This window comes from Rhinolophus sinicus, chromosome 3, assembly GCF_057876585.1.
Source record: "Rhinolophus sinicus isolate RSI-liver-muscle chromosome 3, RSI-T2T, whole genome shotgun sequence".
Classification (NCBI taxonomy): domain Eukaryota; kingdom Metazoa; phylum Chordata; class Mammalia; order Chiroptera; family Rhinolophidae; genus Rhinolophus; species Rhinolophus sinicus.
Window position 1 is genome coordinate 49,409,227 of NC_142503.1, and position 20,020 is coordinate 49,429,246.

At 41.2% G+C, this 20,020-nt stretch overlaps 1 protein-coding gene across 5 annotated transcripts in view; it reads left to right on the plus strand.

The window, feature by feature from the left end:
• Nucleotides 1-20,020, plus strand: part of PDE8B (phosphodiesterase 8B) — a 228,602-nt gene that overhangs the window by 15,844 nt on the left and 192,738 nt on the right. For 2 of the 5 annotated variants that reach the window (XM_019728156.3, XM_019728157.3), the window contains exon 1: nt 13,020-13,809. The exons of 2 other annotated variants lie outside the window; for them this stretch is intronic. In XM_019728156.3, coding sequence (XP_019583715.3) covers nt 13,471-13,809 — 339 coding nt within the window. In that variant the 5' untranslated portion in view covers nt 13,020-13,470. Of the gene's footprint in view, nt 1-13,018; nt 13,810-20,020 lie in introns of those variants that run through there. One more of the 5 variants, XM_088796580.1, reaches the window with a different exon arrangement.

The following is a 20,020-nucleotide window of genomic DNA, read 5'->3' on the forward strand; positions in this document are numbered from 1 at the left end:
TTGAGATAAACACTACTTGGTCATGGAGTTCTATTTTGTTTTAATATATTGCTGGGTTTGATTTGCTAAACTTTGTTAAGGATTTTTGCATCCATATTCAGGGATACATTTATCTGCAATTTTCTTTTTTTATAATGCCTTTTTTTTTGGCTTTGGTATCTGGATAATTCTGGTCTTATAACATGAATTGTGAAGGGTTTCCAATTGTTTAATTTTGTGAGAATGTTTGTGTAAGGTTGGCATTATTTCTTCCGTATGAGTTTTATAGATTTCACCAGAGAATGTTTCTGGGACTGGCATTTTCTTTGCAAGTTTTGAACACAAATTCAATTTCTTTAGTAAATATGGGGAAATTTAGATTTTAAAATATTTTTGAGTGAGTTTTGGTACTTTGGGTATTTCTAGGAATATGCTATTTTATGTAAATTGTTAATTTATTGACATAAATTTGTTTGTAATATTCTCTTTTTACCCTTTTAATGCACATAGGGTCCTGATGTCAGTAATTGGTATCTTCTTTCTTTTTTTATTGGTCAGTCTTGCTAAATGTTTATCGATTTTTATTTACCTTTCAGAAAACTGGCTTTTGGATTTACTAAATTTGTGTATTGTTTACCTGTTTCCTACTTATTAATTTCTGCTTTTATATTTATTATGTCCTTCTTAGTTTGGATTTAATTTGCTCTTTTTTTCCCCCTAGACTTAAGTGGACTCTAAGATCATTAAAGTTGGACCCTTCTTCTGTTTTAATAAAAGCTTTTAAAGCTACAAATTTCCCTTTGAGTACCACTTTACCTACATCTACAAAGCTTGATTTCTTTTCATTTTTATTCAGTTCAAATATTTTCTTATTTCCCTTGTGCTTCTTGGACTTATGGATTATTTAGAAGTATGTTGTTTAATTTCCAAATATTTGTGGAATTTCCAGATAATTTTATTGACTTTGACTTTAAATGCACAATGGTCAGAGAACATTCTGTATATAACTTCAATCTTTTAAATTTATTGGGACTTGTTCTATGGATTAGCCTGTGATATATTTTAGTGAATGTTCCATGTGCACCTGAAAAAAAACCTGTTCATTCTGCTGGTATTGACCAGAGGATTCTATAAATACAAATTATGCCAAGTTGGTTAATGGTATTTTTCAAGTATTTTATATATTTACTGGTCCTTTGTTGTATCAATTGCTGCAAGAGGAAGTTTCCAGGTATAATTGTGGATTTGTCTATTCCTCATGTCAGTTTTATCACTTCATACTTCATGTATATTGAAGCTTTGTTATTGAGGGAATTCATATTTAGGATTGTTATATCTTCTACATGAATTGACCCCTTTATCATAATGAAATGCCCCCTGTTATTCTTGGGTGTATCTTATTTTGAAATCTACTTTCTCTGATATCAGAATAACCTCTCCAACTTTCTTATATTTAGTGTTTGCATGGTATATCTTATTCTATCCTATTATTTTAACTATCTATGTCTTTATATTTAAAGTAGATTTTTTTTTAAAGATAAGATGTACTTGGTTAAATTAGAGTGCTTAGATCATTCACACTTAATGTAATTAGTAATTCAATTAATAGAAATATCTATATGAGAGGATATAAAGCTATCACATTAATATTTCTTTTCTATTTTTCCATCTTCTCTTTATTTCTTTTTCTTTCTTTCTCTGCATTGTTTGTTAATTGAATAATTTTAATGATTCCATTTCATATCAGTTACTTCTTTCTTTCTTTTCTTACTAGTTGCTCTTATATTTACAGTGCATACTTTTTAATTTATCACAGTATACTTTCAAATAATATACACGTTAGTGTGTAAGAGTTTTACAAAATACTGCCATGTACTCCCTCTTATCCTTTGTGCTATTTTTACCATTTATTTTACTTCTACATATTTTATAAACACAACAAATTGTTATTATTTTTGCTATAGTGTTATCTTTTAAAAGCAATAAAAATAAGAAAAAAGTGTTTTATATTTACCCTCATATTTACCATTTTAATGCTTTCCATTCATTTGTGTATATCCAAGTTTCTAACTAACATAATTTCCCTTCTACTTGAAGAACTTTTAAAACTTTTCTTGTAATGCATGATTCCTGGTAATGAATTCTCTCAATTTTTGTTCGTCTGAAAAAGTTTTCATTTACCTTCATTTTTGGAATGATGGTTCTCCTGCATATCCATCGACAGTTTCTTCCTTCAGCATTTTAAAGAAAGCGCTCCATTTTCTTCTGGATTTCATGGTTTCTAATGAGAAGTCTGTCATTCTTGTTATTCTTCCTCTGTGTTTATTATGTGTTTTTTCTCTGGATTCTTTTAAGATTTTAAAGGTCTTTGTTCTAAGCATTCTTTAACTTTATTATGAAGGCCTGGCCCACTGGGCTCTCCACTGACTGCCCTGAGTCATCAACGAGGACTGTCCACTCTGCCTGGTGACAGAGAACTTGGTTGGCTCCCAGTTCTGTGTGAGCTTTGTGAATTGTTCAGCTTGTAGCTTCCCAGTCACTTTCTTCCTGGTTTGTGGAATTTCACCCTATTCATGTGCATCTTAATATTTAGTAAACTTCTAAGTGCCTCTCAGTGTTCCTTGTATATATAGTTTCCTCTTTCTGAAACGCTGCCCCATAAGGTCCAGCCACATAAGCCTCTCCAAACTCTGATTTCTGTTACCTCAAGTCAGAGATACCACTGGACTCTCCCTGGGATTCCTTCCCTGCTCCAAGGTGTGGAATGTGCCTCCAGCATGAAAGCTGAGGTATGGTAATACTGTATACCTCATCTGTTTCCTTTCTCCCAGGGATGACAGCCCTGAGTACCTATTCTCCGATGTCTGAAAATAGTTATTTACTATATTTTATCTGCTTTTCTAGTTATTAATGGAAGGAGGGTAAATTTGGTCTTTGTTTCTTTATGACAGCCAGAAATAAGTCCATCCTACAAATACTTATTCATGATCCTACATAAAAGGTTGCCATCTTAAAACGCTATTCTATTTGAAGATGCCCTCTTATGTTATTTTTTCTTCATTCTTCTTCCATAATTAAATAAATAAACTATGGATATTGCAAAGAAATTTGGAAGAACTGCACTGCATTGTTTATGTTTGTTATTGTGGAATTGTCTGTTTTCCTACAGTGGTTCTTACGCCTAATCTCCTTTTCCAACACACACACTCCAAATGAGGCTCATGTGACTTTTTGATATAGTATTTAGGCTCTAAAATGGCTCTCAGACCTTTCCCAGGGGAAATTTCTAAGCCTCTCATAGCTGGAGTTCTAAAAGGCCATTCAAGTCTTGCTTTCTACATTTCCTGAGAATGGAGATTACTTATAGATGTGTCATCTATAACTCTTTATTATACATGTTTTATACTCACTTGTACATATAGGAGAAACAGAATATATTAAAAGTACAATTAATATGAAAATTTATGCCATCTGAATTGTAATGGGCGATGAATTTCTTACAGAATTTTCTGCAATTTAATGCTTAAAATGTCTTATAAATGTGTAGACTTCGTGGCTGGGCTCCATCTTTCACAAAAATGTTTTCAGAGAAGGAAAAATTTAAATCCTGGCTTGATTCCTTAATTTAACAACAAAAGACAATTCTCATACTACTTTTTCCTAACATGTCATTTTCATTTCCAAAGCGAGGGACTTTTTATTTTCTTTTAAAGCTGATGTTTATGTTTGTGATTAAAAAAAAATCCTCCCATTATGAAAAATGTGAATGTTATCTTTTAGATCTCCATGAGAAATGCAGTGCAAGTAGAATTTTTATAACCTATCAAAGTTTGATGGCTCTGTGCTCAGAAGAAAGCAAGTAATTACTTAGCTATGATAGGTGGGGGTTTCAGGTTAGTGATAGATGGAAAGGAAATGTTGAAAGATTTCATATCCAAAAGATGAAAGAAGAGAAGCATACAAAGATACATAATATATACAGAGATAAAACATGTAAAGTACAAGACTTACATAGTAGTCACCTCCTAAATGATAGCCATTATTACTATTATTATTCAACCAGTATTCTGGAAATAATTTTATTTGCTTTGTGTATTTATCTGGGATTGAATTCTCAGTATTCCTCCTCCTGTTCCCACTTCCTAGAGCTTTAGTTATTGTTCTTAAAAGTTAGTGGACTTTTGTCTTCCTAGGCTTCAACGCTACATATTAAGAAAAAGGAAAAGTCAAGTACTATACTGGAAATTAATATTCTTCTGTTGGTGTGCATTTAAACATTAAGTTTACTTCTGCACGCACCCCCCCCACCCCCTTCCCATGTCTCAGAAAGGGTGAAGACTCTTGAAAACCTGTCTTTAGAAGTCTCTGGCTTGGAGGGACATCCCTGAAATACACACCCTTACCATGCTTATAAATTGCCAGACGATAGTGCTTGGTGACAGTCCTTTGTGTAATGAAACGTTCAGGTTAAAGCACAAATTATATTATGCTTCAGAAAATAAAGCATCACAGGGGAAGGTTTTGTTCTGCTTTTGGCCATGGTGTTCGTTTTGCAATACGTTATGTATAGCAGTGGTTCTCAAAGTGTGACCTAGGATTAGTAGCATCAGCATCTTTGGGGAACGAGTTAGAAGTTCACATTCTCAGGCCCTGCCATCTGTGCTTTAGGCAATTCTGATCTATGCTAGGGTTTGACAGCCACTTGCATGGGGTACCCTGGACTTAATTTATTAGAAGCCACATCGTATGAGGTGTGAAGAAGTAGTCAGTTATGCCCCCAGCTACTGTTGGAGATGTTTAATGGTGTAATGGCAAGTGCCATGTTGCAGAGCAAATGTCAAATTCTGCAAAGGAAGAGACTTGCTGCCAAAAGCCTTCTGGAACACCTCCCTTCGAGGCTCCCGGAGCCAAAGGCAGAGGATGAAGACATCAGAACCGTAGAAGGTGCTAATGCAGGGCCCTCAGGCAGCCTTAAGGCACCTTTAACTAGTTAAGTAAAATTTGGAGGCTCAGAAGCTGTTCTTGAAACACAAGTACCAAAAGGCCAAATTTAGCAATCTGGACTTGAAGCAAGAAACTCATATCCCTGTGTAGACAGAGAAGCCCAAGGAAGTCTTGGCTAATAGTGTCTTTTCTTAGCCACACTGGGAAAGGGGGGCTGTAAGCGTCTTAGTGTGGAGGACTTGGAAGATGACCTGTGACGCCTTCTCACTATGTGGTCATATGGCCTTTTTCCTAGGTGTGTGCTGAGAGGGAGGGAGAGAAAAGAGGGAGGAAGGGAGAGAGAAGAGGGAAGGAGGGAGGGAGGAAGGGAGGGAGAGAGGGAGAGAAAGAGAGAGAGAGAGAGAGAGAGAGAGAATGCTCTCTTATATCTCTTCCTTTTCTTATAAGGACACCAATCTTATTGGATTAGGGCCTCACCCTTATGCCTTCATTTAACTTTAATTACCTCTGTAAGAGCCCTCTCTCCAAATACAGACACACCTGGGGGTTAGGGCTTCAACATATGAATGTGTGCATGGGATACAATTCAGTCCATAACAGTCCTTATTATTCCATTCCTGGATTATTATAGCTCCTTACTCATCCTCACTCCTGACCTACTTCACCAGTCTTTCTTGAATATGCAACCATAGTCATCTCAGTAAAATCGCACTTTTAAGGTACAGTCTTACTGAAAATCTTCAGTGATTCTCAATGACTAGACTTTTACCAAACTCCTTAGTCTGGCATTTGGTTCCCTGGTCCGTAGCTTATCTTGTCAGCTAATATAATGCTATTCGCCCTCCCTGCTCCCCCCACCCCCCCGCCCCACAACACACACACCACACACCTTTTGAGTAATCTACTTTATTGTCCTTGAAGCACTCAGTGTGTGTTCCCAGCTCTAGGCCTTCACTCACATTATTCTCTCTGGAATGTCCTCTTTTCCGTTTATTCAAATATTGCCCTTTCTTCCAAGTGCCGGATTCCTATCTCCTCAGAGACATCTTCTGTTATCACTTCCGCCCACAGTGACCTTTCTCTCTGGGCTTGGATCATTTTTTCAAAGCAAGTGCTAACACACTTCTCTGTGTGTCTGTCTGTGTTCCCCATGGCGCCAAGAGCCGGTACTGAGGCTTTTCCTTCTCGTGTCCCTGGCCCAGCGGTGGGTGCTCAGACGATGTTCTCATTGCAGGGATGGGTAGATGGGTGGATGGATGGATACAAAAGCATGCTATTCCTTTGATAAAGTTTTCCGAGAATTTTAACTTAAATGTCATTTCCTCGAAGAAAACGTCCATAATCCTATCCAAGTCTTTATCACATCAGCATATTTTATATCCTGTTTAACCTTCACCACTAGCAGGGAATTTTAATGTTTGCTTGTCCTTCCAACCCTCCATCATATTCTAAACTCCATAGACATAAGAGACTGTTTAGATCTTGTTCCCCAATGCCTAGTTAAAGTCTGATACATGGTTACCACTCAATAAATATTCGCTGAACAAATGAGTAAGTGGATGATTTTGGCATGATGTAGTGTAATGAAATCTTTTGGAGTGGATGGTATGCCTAGAAAAGTATGCGTGCAGGCAGAGGGGGCTCTGCTCAGACACCCGAACCTTTTGTTCTTTACCCACGAGGCATTTAGGAAGTGTCACACTAATTCAGAAACAATTATGCTTTGCTTTATATATTGTATATCTTAAGTTAATTTGGTGTGAATTTAAAATTTGTACCCTGTGTTAGGGTACCCAAAACCTCAAAGTGCTTATTCATAAATTAGAGTATTTATGCAGCTGTACAGTCTATTTTTTTAAAAAGTCAACGCTTAATCATTTGGCAAACACAAAGTCCTTTCTCAAGACAATGGATTTGTTTTCTAAATCTAGATTTTCACATGGGGAATTTCCTTAAGGGTGGTAGAACCTACAAGGAGTTCCACTATATATAGGAGAAGCTTCAGAGTTTTGTATCTTCTCTCTTCTTTCTTTCCCTTTCAATTTACCATCCTTGCCTTGCGACGCTGTCTAGTTATCTCATCTGCTCACTGTTTTCTGGATCCACCAAGGTTAGTTCTGCCTCTGTGCCTTTGCTCATGCTGTTCCCTCACTTGAAAAGTCCCCCTGATGGAGGTTGAGCTGACATTTCCCCTTCTGCAGCAAGCTTTCCCCAGTTGTCATAACTACTATAAAGAAGTGGTAGTGCTACTCATCTTTGCTTTTAGGCCTGACACTCATGGATTATGCTTCCTCATTTCTTGTGTGTAAGTCCCGTCTCCCTGATTGCTCTATAAGCTACTTTGGAATAGGACTGTGCTTTGTGTTTTATTTGTATATCCTCTTATGCCTGATACTCTTGTGATATGTACCGTGTTTCCCCGAAAATAAGACCTAGCCAGACAATTAGTTCTAATGCATCTTTCAGAGCAAAAATTAACATAAGACCTGGTCTTATTATAATATAAGATAGGGTCTTATATTACTATAAGACAGGGTCTTATATTATATTACATAATATTAATTTTTGCTCCAAAAGATGCATTAGAGCTGATTGTCTGGCTAGGTCTTATTTTCAGAGAAACACGGCGTATACCTTATTTTTGGAAACGAATGTTCCATCTCCCATAACCTATTTGGGTCCAGGAGAATGCTGAAGGCAAATAGCAAGGATATTCTGGAGTTTCTCTCCAGGGCTGATCTACTTCTGCCTTGTGGTATTCTGATTAATATGAAGGACAGATCACTTTTGTATTTCATGCATTCAGAGCCCAGTGCTCAGTGGATTCCATGTTTGATGACGTTGACCTAAGCAAGTCAGATGTTCACGGAATCTCTTCCGACATCTTCTCTGTTTGCATATTCTGCAACTGGCATGTGAAAACTGTCCTATGGGCCAAATCATCTACTAAATGTCATTTGGTCTGTGGCAAAATGTCCAAGATGTGATGCATCTAGAGTTAAAAATACAATTCATTTTTTACTCTCTTAAGAGAGCTATATCTGTAAACGCAATTGATTAGGAATGTTTCACCATGAAAGTGTCTTTCCCTGTATCTTTCTTTGTCTCTTGCTTTCTTTTGCCCCTGTACCTTTGTGTCTCTGTGTGTCTGGTTTTGTAAATATTTCCTTTGTAAACGTGTATGCATTTAATTTCTCTGTCTCTGTCTCCATCTATCTGTGATTCTTTCCCTTCTTTAATTTTTTTCATCTTCCATCTTCTGTCTGAAGAAAACAAAACAGTGGAAGTACATAAGAGAAAATGTATTTCGCTACATTTTTTTTGAGGATAGATTAGGAAATATTATGCTTATGCATTTATGTTGTTTCTGTATTCACCGAAATAGTTTTTCAGAAAAAGAAATCTGTTGAGCTCCAGTTTTTTATCTATATCACTTTACATTCACTTATGAACTTCAACATATAGACATGGATTTTCCATAATTGTAATCAATTTACATCTACTGTGTTGTTTTTTAAACTAATGTTATTTCATCTATACACATTTAAATAGTGGTATTCTGTTAGTCTCGTTTGTTGAGCCATTCCCTAAGTGTTTGATGTTTGGTTATCTCCAGTTTCATTATTATAAATAGCATTGCTACAAACATCTTTGTATTAATTATTTTATTTTTGTTGTTTTTTTTGAAATGTACATCACCAAAAGAAGGATTATTAGGTTAAAGGCATTCACTGACTTTAAAAACTAAAAACATAGAACATAAAACTCTACTCAATAAAGGGGAAAGAAAAACTCCTTCAATTTTGAGTTATAGCAGTTAAGAGAAGGGGAAGGCCAACAAGGAAGAAATGGGGGGGAATCCACCCATTCAACAAATATTTGAGCACCTACTATGTGCCAGGCACTGTTCTAGGAATTTGGGATCCATCAGTCAATAAGAAACCAAAAAATTCTTGCTGTTGCAAAGCCTATATTCTAGTGGGAGGAGATAGACAATAAAGGTAAAAATAAATGAGCTAATTATACAATAAGTTGGAATGTGATAAGAGCCATGGAAAAAGAAAAATAGACCAGACTGAAGGAAATTAGGAGTGATGGAGGGACAATGGAGAGATATGGGTTTCAATTTTAAACAGGAGTTATAGAGTAGGCAACATTTGAGCAGAGGCTTAAGGTAAGTGAGGAAGTTAGCCATGCCTGTTTTCGATGGAACAGCATAACAGGCAGAGGGAAATGCTCCTGGCTAATAACGTGAGGTCTCCTGGAGAAACAGCAAGGAGGGCGTGTGGCTGGAGCAGAGAGAATGAAGGTGACAGGGAAGAGGGCTCAGAAAGGCTGGGCAGGGGCCACATCAGGTAGGTGTTGTAGGCTCTTGTAAGGGCTTTGAGTTTTATTCTAGTCCTCAAGGGAGGCTGTGGAAAGGCTACACTGGACTCATCTTCTGTGAAAGGGCAGATGCTGGACTTGTCTTTGACTCCTTCATCCAAGTCTCTAGGATGGGAACAGGGAATTGTTATATTTCTGACACATTCTTCATGATAAATTTGATGTACAGTTAGGTTCAGGACCACCCTTTCAGTTCAAAAATTCCACTATTCTAAATTTAAAATAATTTAATTAAAGGAAAGATTTTGTAGCATCTCTGAATGTTGGTGATTTAAAGACTTTGGAGATTATTTAGGAAATTGAGGCCCAGAGGTCAAGTGATTTGCTCGAGGTCACACAACTAGCTGTAAGAGGCAGTGCTAGGGTTCAGATTCACCCTTCTCTGAGTTCACTGTACCTGGCTACCTAATAAACTATATAATTTCACTTACCAGTTGGTTAGATTTCCAATAAGCTGCACCATTAGGAATGTAGTTTGAATCCAGAAGCTTTGTAAGGTTAAATATTTGGTTATATAAAGACCAATCAGAAAGCTGCTATTGTTTTAATCTTTGTGATTAAGAATCATTCAAAATGCATTAATGATATTTTCTGCTTCTTTAGAGAAAATCTAGAAGAGTCATACCATTTTAGAATGGGAAAAGACCTTACTTGTTTAGGATCTTGTAGTGCCCCTGGTCATAATTCTGAAATAAGCTGTTGATATCAGTATAAAATGTACAAGCCATTCAGCTGACCCTGATCATATCTGAGGTTTAGTTCTAAAAGAAATTTCTGATTTAGTTTGCTTTCTTTTGTTTCTTGGACATTGATTATAACTAAATTTTTTCACTTAATTCAATTTTTTAATAATGTTGCTTTTTCTGGCCTTATTCTGTAACTCAAGCCTAAATTTGATCTGCAGTGTCTGAGCTTGTGGAGTTTGCTATTATCCTGGAGTTCACTGAAATTGTGACATGGGAATTGGTCCAGAAATCACTTAAGGGAGCAAGAACTCAGGCCTCAGAGTAAGCTAGGGAATGATTTCAGTAAAACCATTTCTCCCCACTTGCACACTTTCTGCATGTTTCAGTGACCAGATCTGTGCCAGCAATGAGGGCAGGTTACACATTTCCACTGTGAACACTTGGTGGAGATTATAAGGCTACATTATCATTTTTTTTTTCCCTTTCACTAAGCCAGAATTGGCAGTGGAAACTGAGTCTGAGGAAGGCATTGAAACTATTGACTGCTCTGAGAATAGGAGGAAAAATTTATACCTAGTGCTTTTCCCCATCCATCTTACATTCCTGCAGAAGAGTCTCATTCAACGAAAGGTATTGGTCCCAATATGAAACGTTCAATTAACTTACTTATTTAATAGCTACCTTGAGGTTTTCTACTCTGTCAAGACTTTTTTTTTTTTTAAGTGTAGAAAGTTCAACCTAAATTTGTTTCTGGGTAACTTGTCCTATCATGATTGAGGCCCTAAAATTCTCCACCAGAAGATGGGTTGTGATTTCTGTTTTTATCATAGTCTTCTTGCTTTCAAAAGCCTCAGTGAGTGACTGGCCCCTTTCTCTTCTCTGGGTGGTTTCATCATACTAATAACCACATTCCTAGAGAAAACTCTGAAAAAGTAGGCATGTGGCATGAGAATTAGCAGGGCTCTAAATTTCAGAAAAGGCTGCCATTGGAGGCTCCATGAAGGATAATGACTGTAATGGGTAAGAGAATCCTAGATACTCTTTAGGAATGAATGATGAACTCCTGACTTGACATGGCATCAGGGATTTAGTATGGAGACTAGTGATTTTGTCATTTAACTCGAATGATGTTTGCTGAGATTCAGGGTGGTCTCTTGGGAGTACAGCAGGTCGCAGCCCTCAGGCTGAGGCCTGTTCCCAGCAAATGATTGTCCCTATCTCTCCGTCTTGACCAGTTAATGTGGGGTTCTTATAAGCATGGATAAGGAAAAGGAAGTATGGACCCAGGCAACTTGGAAGGGAACTGTGGGGGAAGCTGTGATACCAGAAAAGAAGGACTCATTCCTCCAGCTGGAGGAGTGCTGCCCATAGAAAGCCCTCGGCTCAGCTGTCAGCCTCAGAAGGGGATTGCCTGAGCTGAAGAGAGCTACCTTGCCCAAGGTTGCGGGGATGGCCTGCAAATAACTACAGATCCAAGTGGGGTTAATAAAGGCCCATCCTCCTAGCCCCACCTCAGGACAACTCCGAGGCCCATCCCATCCCATCTTCAGAGTCCTCCCTACAGGGATGCCTGAGGCTCTCACTGAGACTATATCCAAGGTCAGTTTCTCCCTCTGCTCAATCTTTCCTCCCTCTCTTCCTACCTTTCCTTCCTTTCTTTCCAGATGTCGATTCCAAGATGGAAAGTTGGAATGTTAAACTGAGAAGAAAGGAAACAAAGGTAGAAGAATTAGGTTAGATTAGTGATTTTTTCTCTCTATATCTGAATTTGGCATTTGAGGTGACACCTTGCTTTTCTGTGAAGGTTAGAAGCTGTCATTTGAAATCTCCAGTCATTCCAAAGGTTGGTGTTGTGGGGAGAAGAAGGGAAGAATCCAAGAAATTATTTCAGATTGGATACTTAACTTCTTTGTGCTTTGCGTTGCGCCTCTGTTCTATGCAACGCTACATTGAGTCCTTTCTTAGACCATCTCAGTTCTCCCGTGCCCCCGTGGCAGCAGACAGGAATCACCCAAAGAACCAATGAATAGATGGGCAGTGGTGCCTGGAATCTCTAATCGGAGTTCTGAAAATCTGCCATGTTTCCAAAAATATTCTTATTCTCCTGGAGTGAAGCTTAGCTTGTGTTTGCCTCACTTGGGGGAGTGAAGGAAGGCCATTTGACTGCCCAGCCCAGAGCTGTGAGGAAGAGCAGTTGACAATGGGAGGCTGGGTGGGATAGAAGTCAGGGTGAAAATTTAGGGACACCCAAGAAAGAGGTGAAAACTCTGGAGGACAAAGCCAAGAACCACAGGTAGAGCTTCTTTCTGTTCTTTCATTGGGTCTTAGGGAGATTTGTATGTTTAAGGTCTCCTTCCTCTGCAGTGCCTCCCATCCTTCCGTGGAACCCCTAGATGATGAGTAGACTTGGAATAGACTACTTCAGAAGACTGGGTCGCCATCAACTTAGCCTTCAGAGCGGACCAGGGCAGGTGGGCGAGGGATGTGGGAACCTGAGGTCTCTCCTTCCCTCTGTGAGTGTACAGGGAGGTGAGCAAGTCAGATGGGTGGGCTTGGGCGATAGGGTCCCTACTATTTCGGGATGACATCCTGATTTTTCTTTTTTTTTTTTTTCTTTTTGCTCAGAGATGTGTTAAAATGTGTTTGTGAAAGGCTTATTGCGGTGCTCCCCAGTTTACGCTGCCCTTCAGGGCCCGATACGGGTGTGTGTGCCACGAGGGGAAGAGGGGCTGGGGCACTGGAGGGCCGCACCAGGATGGGTGCAGAAGGGACGAGGCCTCTGGACAGTGGAGGAGGAGGGCAGGGCGCCTAGGCGTGGTGCCAGCAGCCGCGCACTGGAGCCCAGTGGACAGAGCCAAGCGGCGGGCACTCTCGCCCAGCTGGGGAGAGCTGGGGAGAGCTGGGGAGCGGCGGGTGGGGCCGAGGGGCGCAGTGGGGCTGGAGCGGCGGAGGCTGCGGAGCGGGGGCACCTGAGGAGGGAGGGGGGAAAGAGGGAGGGGCAGCCGCGCGGACTGAAAGTGGGGAAAGAAGAGGCAGGCAGGCAGGCAGGCAGGCGGGCGCCCTGGCCCCGGGGCCACGGGCGCCGGAGCCCAGCGAGGTGGAGCTGGGCGGCGGCGGGGGCCGAGCTGAGGGAGGAGGGGAAGGCGGAGGCGCGGGGAGCGTGTTTGGGGCGCCGCGGCGGGGAGGGTGGCGGCTGCCGGTGCGCGCTGGGCGCTGTGTGTGCGCGCTCCCCCGCTCAGGCAGGAAGATGGCCCAGAAGGGAAAGTTGGGGTGACGTGCGCGGCCCCCGGAGGCTCGGCTGGGGGTGCCGTGGCGAGCCCGACGGACGGGTGGCCAGACAGGCCAGGGGGCGCGCAGTCCCGGAGCTTCCATCACCGCTACTCAGGCGCCCGCCCCCTCACTGCAGGTGGCCGCGGGTGCGCTGGGTCCCGGCAGCCGGGGGCGCAGGCGAGGTGCGGGGGATCCCGGCCGAGGGATGGGCTGCGCCCCCAGCATTCACGTCTCGCAAAGCGGCGTGATCTATTGCCGGGACTCGGATGAGTCCAACTCGCCCCGCCAGACCACCAGAGTGTCGCAGGGCCCCGCGGCCCCCCTGCACGGCCTCTTCGTTCAGACCGACGCCGCCGACGCCATCCCCTCGAGCTGCGCGTCCGATCCCCGCGGCGCCGCCCGCGTCCGCAGGGCCCGAGCTGAGCTGGGCAGCGGCAGCAGCACAGGCTCGGCAGCCCCCACCGCGACCACCTGCAGGGGCCGGAGGCGCCACTGCTGCAGCAGCGCGGAGGCCGAGACCCAGACCAGCTACTCCAGTGTCAAGGTAAACGCCAGGCACCGACACCGGCTGGTGGGGGGGCTGCCCGCCCCGTCCGTGCGGGCTTTCACGGGCAAGGGCTCCAAAGGAGTTGAGTGGCCGTGACAGGGTCGGGTTGGGGAGGTTGTCATGAAGGAGGAGTTTTCATTTGTGGATGTGATGGGGGCCCAGGAAATGTGAGCAGTAAAGACCCCTAGAGGGGTCCTGGGAACTGGTTCTGGCGGAGGGTGGGGTCGGATGGAGAAGGTAGCGCAGTTGGAAGCCTGTGGGCTGGCCGGGTTCCTCACTGAGGGGAGGAAGGCTGTGGCTCGGTTTAATGCAGGAGGAGGTGTGGGTATCATTGAGAGCATTGGGCGGTGAGTCCGACTGAATGAAATCTGAGCAGCACGCTGGATTTGCGTGTCTGCTGGGTGACTGGTGCAGACCGGTGTAAGGATACGATATTGCCTCGTCTTCCCATTTTTACCTGGGAAAACCAACTCGGCTGCCTGGAGTCTTAGGACCAGCCTGGGGATTTGTGAATGAATGAGGGTGTTTGTGTTTTGTGGGGAGATGTAAGAAGGAAATGGAAGGAGAGAACCAGAATGGAACCTGTTGTTTGTTCCTTGTTTGGGTTGGCTGCATCCTGGACATAATTGAGAGAATCGGGCTGTGAGTTTGGAGGGTGAGCTGAGCTACAGTGAGGGGAATTAGTTTCCAGTGCAGTGTAACTGTCTGAAGATGAACGTTCTGCACATACATCTCATCTTCTGGGAAAATGGGATTGTGAGGGAATGGAGAAGTTGTTTAAACGATTAAAGCAGTCACTAGCTAATTCTTAATGACAGAAGATAAATGATTATTTTAATAGTTCCTTTCTGTATGTTCTTAAAATACTAACTATTAAAACGTAGAGGGTTTTCACTGTGTAAATCTGGCCACTAGATCTTTTATCCTTATAACAAGCAGAATGACCATGGCATATTCCATTGTGCAGAGATAAAAAAAATGCATCTCCATGACTCTTAATATTAGAATCACAGCTTTTACATGGTCAGTGGATTACCAGGAAGCATTCCATTGATTATGTACAGTTGTATATTTAATACTGGAAAAGTTGTTCCACAATTGGCCTAGTGTGAGGAACCTCCCAATCGTCATTGGATAAACTCAGCTCTCAGTGGAAGAGTGAAGAGAAGCATGGCATGTGCTGGCTTCAGTTTGGAAGACCAAAAGCTTCTTTTAGTGAACTTATTTTAGCAACATCTGGTTTTGTAACGTGAAGCTTCACTGATGCTTATTTATACTTGTAGGGTTTCTCTGGTAATAATATAATATGGTAATATAGTCATCATTATAATTTTAAAATACCATTTATTGAGCACCTACTATCTGCCAGGTATAAGCTTTCTCTCCTAGCTTTTGAATGTTAACCATGTAATGATCGGATTTCCAACTGACTGGAGACCTGGATTCATGACAGTACAACCTACCAACTGAACGTTTGTTATAGAGGCATGTGCTGAACGCTACAGTTTTCATTTGTCAAGTTTCTTTTTTGTTTGTTTTTAACACACTGATTCACACAAAGTTAGTATTAGGACAAATTTCAGGGGAATACAATTTTATATTTGGTGAAATAATAAAAATGGGGTGTTATCAATAAAGACTATCCTTTTGCCGTCTTGTTGAAAAGGAAATTTGAAGGCATGAAGCAGTAGTTCAGAATGGTGAGAACCTATGAACTCTGATACTTTTCTTGGTTGCTTCAGAGAAATTGTGTAGTTTTGCCTTTCAGAGTCGCAAGAGTCTCAGTTTAGTACCTGGCAACTCTAGCTACTCCATGTTTGTTCAATGAAAGAAAGAATAATGAATGAATTCATTGCCTATGTTTTAATACTTCCCTCAAGAGGCTAAACTGGAGTAAAAACTGGAGGGAAAGTGAGTCCCAATTATTAGCAGCTAGTATAAACTTGTATAAACATCATTGCTACTTGGCTGAAGTGTTAAAAGGCTTGACCTGGATTGGAATTTGACTCACTTTGCTTTATCAACAAGATTTCCAAATAAGAGCTTGATTTATTCCAAGCCATTACTAGGAATGTTGGGAATGAAACTGCTGGTTCCATGCTTCAACACTAATTTGCATGTATAGAGCTCAGAAACTATAGATTTGAAATAAAATTTGAGACCAAAATTATTATTTATACGAATCCTAAAGAATTATTATTACTAAATTGCTTTAATATATTTAAGTCCTATTAGGACTTGTGATTCAATGTTATATTATTTTTTCAATCTTCACATGTTCCATACTCTTTTTGTGGTTAAGGTAATTTTGTAAATACTTTCATTTCTTTTTGGAATAACAATGCTTCCACCTCAAGAGTTTGAGATAGTTGCTCGTCATGATCCCCTCTGCTCCCCTTTTCTAAAATGCTCAAGGAGAAAAGTAAGGTTTTTGCCGTTTGGTCCTGTTTACAGTGGTGGGTTGTAATAGTTCTTTTTTTTTTGTATTTCCTTTTTATACATCAATTATGAACCATATCCTCATTATCTACTTGGTCTCTGGTATCCCCCAGAGTACTAAAATGTGTGCTTGATCTCTCTCTTTTCTAGCAATAATTCATCTCATTAAGCTTTTAGAATGATGGAGCATTATGATGTCAAACATGATGTCAACAGGAACCTTCCTGAATACCTAATTTAAAAAAATGATAAACATTAATAATTCATATGCAGTACAATGATATCATATGGGTTTCCGTTTCCTTTAGATTTGTCTCCCAATTGCTGTAAAAATGCAACTTCCTAGCGATTTGTCCCTCTCTTGTTTTCCTTTTTAGAAATAGTACTCCAACAGGAGAATCCTGCACAATGCTTATTCCTGATACTGTGCCAGTTTTGTAATTCTTGTTCAGAAATCCTCAGAGGAGATGGTTGAATCTCTCTCTGGGAAGATCCGGGCATTCTAACAAGTCTTCTTTTCTCATACCAGCTGTTGCGGCTGGGGAGGCACCCTAGACTAGGCAGTCAGTTGTAGAAAATATTTTATTGACATATACAGTTCATTGGCAGCCATCTCTATGTAGGTTATCTCTCTTGAGGATCAGGCACAGGAGGTTGTTAATTTCCAAATGATTTTGTGCTGAGAGTCAGCGTTGCTAATTCCCCCTCTCTCCTCCATTCATTGTGCTCATTTATTCATTCAGCCAGTCTCTGTGCCAGACTCTGTTGTAGCCGCTCGGGATTCAGGGAGTAGCCATGAAGTTTGGTAAGCAAAGCTTAGTGAAGATGGGGAGTCTCTTGCAAAAGGGTGTGCTAAGCCAGTGACTAATGACTTCTATATCACCCTTTCCACGGCCTCTAGGAGTTGACGATATATAAAGGGAAAATAATTAGACACTTTTCTGACCTTGTGGTAAATAATTAATGAGCTTTTTGTTTGGGGGAGGGGTAGAACTGTTTTGAAAAATGTCATTGTTTGAAAAACATTTTTGAAAAATGCCATTGTTTTCTAAGTCAGTGTTCTCAAAATTTAGTGTACATCAGAATCACCTGCAAGGCTTGTTAAAATACAGATTTTGGGCCCCACCCCGAGTTTCTCATTTAGTAGATTTTTGGATGGGGCCTGAGAATTTCAATTTCTAACAGGCTTCTAGGAGATGCTAGTGTCGCTATTATTGGGAGCACACCTTGAGAACCACTGCTTTTAAACACATTAAACTCACTGTCGGTTGACCAGCTGAATTTGGTGGGACCACTTGTACCAGAGTGTATGGTACCACATTGCATGTATTTGGGTTACTAGTTGCAGCCCTGCCTTCGTCTTAGTTTATGGGCCACCTGCCATGTCCATTCATGAAGCCAAACTCGGGGCCTCCAAGGTTAACTGAAAGTCTGTAATTGGGGAGAGGGCTGGACCATGGAGCTCACTCTGGTTTCTTGAGGTTCCATATACCCTCAGGACCCACTGGAGTTTGTAGATCCTGAGGTCCTGCTTTGCCATTACAGCCCCTCATGTGCCTCTGCCCTGCTGGAGCCGTGTCCTGCATGATGGGAAATTGCAATGCAAGGGAGGAGCTTAAAATGAGCTGACATGACATGCTGCAGACTCATACTCAGTTCTCAACTCGTGGGGTTCTGGTTAGTCCTTTTCACCATTTTTTTATTATTATTTTAAAATAGAGCATACAGTTTAGTAAGCCCAAGTAAGTTTTTCAAGTTGATTTATTAAAATCCAGATTTTGTTTCTGCCATAGTCCCTCCCCGTCTCTCAATGCATTAATTATAGTCATTGAGCAAATTTTCCTAATTCTCACCACTTTCTTCAGTAGTTGCATTAATTTTTAAGGACTATCAGATAATTCTCCCTTTTGACTTTGTTAAGTAAACCCTCAGAACAGAAGGTAAGATAGTGTAAGATGATAACTTTTCAGAAGCGATAGTTCTCTACCGAAATCCCACCCTGGTGACCCCCAGGCAGGACAGGACATACTGGTGAGGGCAGGGCAGATCCTATGTACCCAGTTGGTGATGGGTTAAGTCTGGGAATCAGAATAGGAAGGAGGGAGTGAGCCTCATAGAACCAGGAGGGAGAACAGAGCCCAGAGCCCAGAAAACAAGCAGAGTAGGGAAGGAGCTGGTGAGTGCTTTAGGGCCAGGTGGGCAAGTAAAACCTGGAATTCAGGGGCTCAGAAAAGGCAACAGCTGTTGAACTAAGTTGAGACTTCTGACTGGGGAATAGAAGGTATTTACGTTTCCGTTCTATTTGGGGTTCTCTGCTGAATGTGAAGAGCTCAGGACTCACAGGAGACAATGGTGACCAATCGGAAGGCTGTAAGCAAAGCCTGCACCTATGTGAGGCAAGACTAACCAACCAGGCTTTCCTCATCTGTGATCAAATAGTGTCTGGACAGGAAACAGATTGAATATCCACAAGGGTTTAATTGAAAACAATCTAATGAAGGGACTATTTTGGATGTGTTGGCAGGATGAAAGGAAATCAACAAATGATGCTGAAGCACCCTAAGACTAGAGAAAGAGGGCCACCTAGAAGAAGCAACGGGAGAGAATGGTTATGGGAACGTGAGAAACCAAACCTATAGGACAGAGAAGCCCCCAGAAGCGGTGGTCTTAAGGAGAAATGCAGTGATTGGAGGCCTGTGGCCTGGCAGAAGGAGCCAAGGAAGTAAATGCTTCCCATCCCATTGTCCTCCTTTTCATCCCTCTCTGTCTAGACTGGTATGTCCATTTGGCCAAACACATCTGGAAAGCAGAGGGTCAGGTTGTCCATAGATGGAGATTTGCAAGAGTAGGGTAGAGAATATCCTGACCATACCCCAGAAAGCTCTGTGTAACAAGTGTTTAAAGATGTTCAACATCATTAGAGATATCCTGGTAAACTCAAACTGAGATGAGCAGCTTTGATGATCATCTAAAATAATGGTGTTTTTTTTAATGGCCACTTATTTTATTATTTATGTGTCCTGTTTGTTTCATAACTAGTGATATTAAAACATGTTCAGTTATCTTGTTTGGAGACCTCTAAGTTGTTGCTGAAAACATATCCTCCTCTTTAGTTCACTCTCCTCCCTGACTCTGCTCAGGCATTTTCTTAGTCATCTTGTGCTCCGATAACAAAATACCATAAACAAAGTGGTTTAAACAACAGACGTTTATTACTTATTGTTTTGGAGGCTGAGAAGTTCAAGATTAAGGTGTCGGCAGATTCTGTACCTCGTGAGATGGCCATCTTATTGTGTCTTCACATGTAGGGAGCAAGCACGTTTTGGTCTTTCTCCTCTTATAAGAACACTAATCCCATCATGGGACCCCAATTCATGTCCTCATCTAATTATCTCCCAAAGGTCCCACCTTTACATACCATCAGGGGTAGGGCTGCAACATAGGAAATTTGGGGGACACAAACACTCAGTCCATAACACACGTTTCTATCATTTCTTCTGCCCCTTGCCCATTGTCTCCTGTCCCCAAGATCTCAAAGTCCAGAGGTAGGGGTGGTGAAAGAAAGCCCTCTTCCTAAGTGGGAAGTTCCCTAAGTGGGATCCCAGCTTAGCCAGCTTCTTACATTTTTGCTCAGTTTGTACTTCCCTGCTTCCTACACCTTTCCTTAATAGCCTCAAAAAGTTAATAAATGAGTTTTACTCAATGTTTATGAGCTGGTATTTTCCATAAAGAATATGTTTATTATTATTCCCACTTTGTTACAAATGAG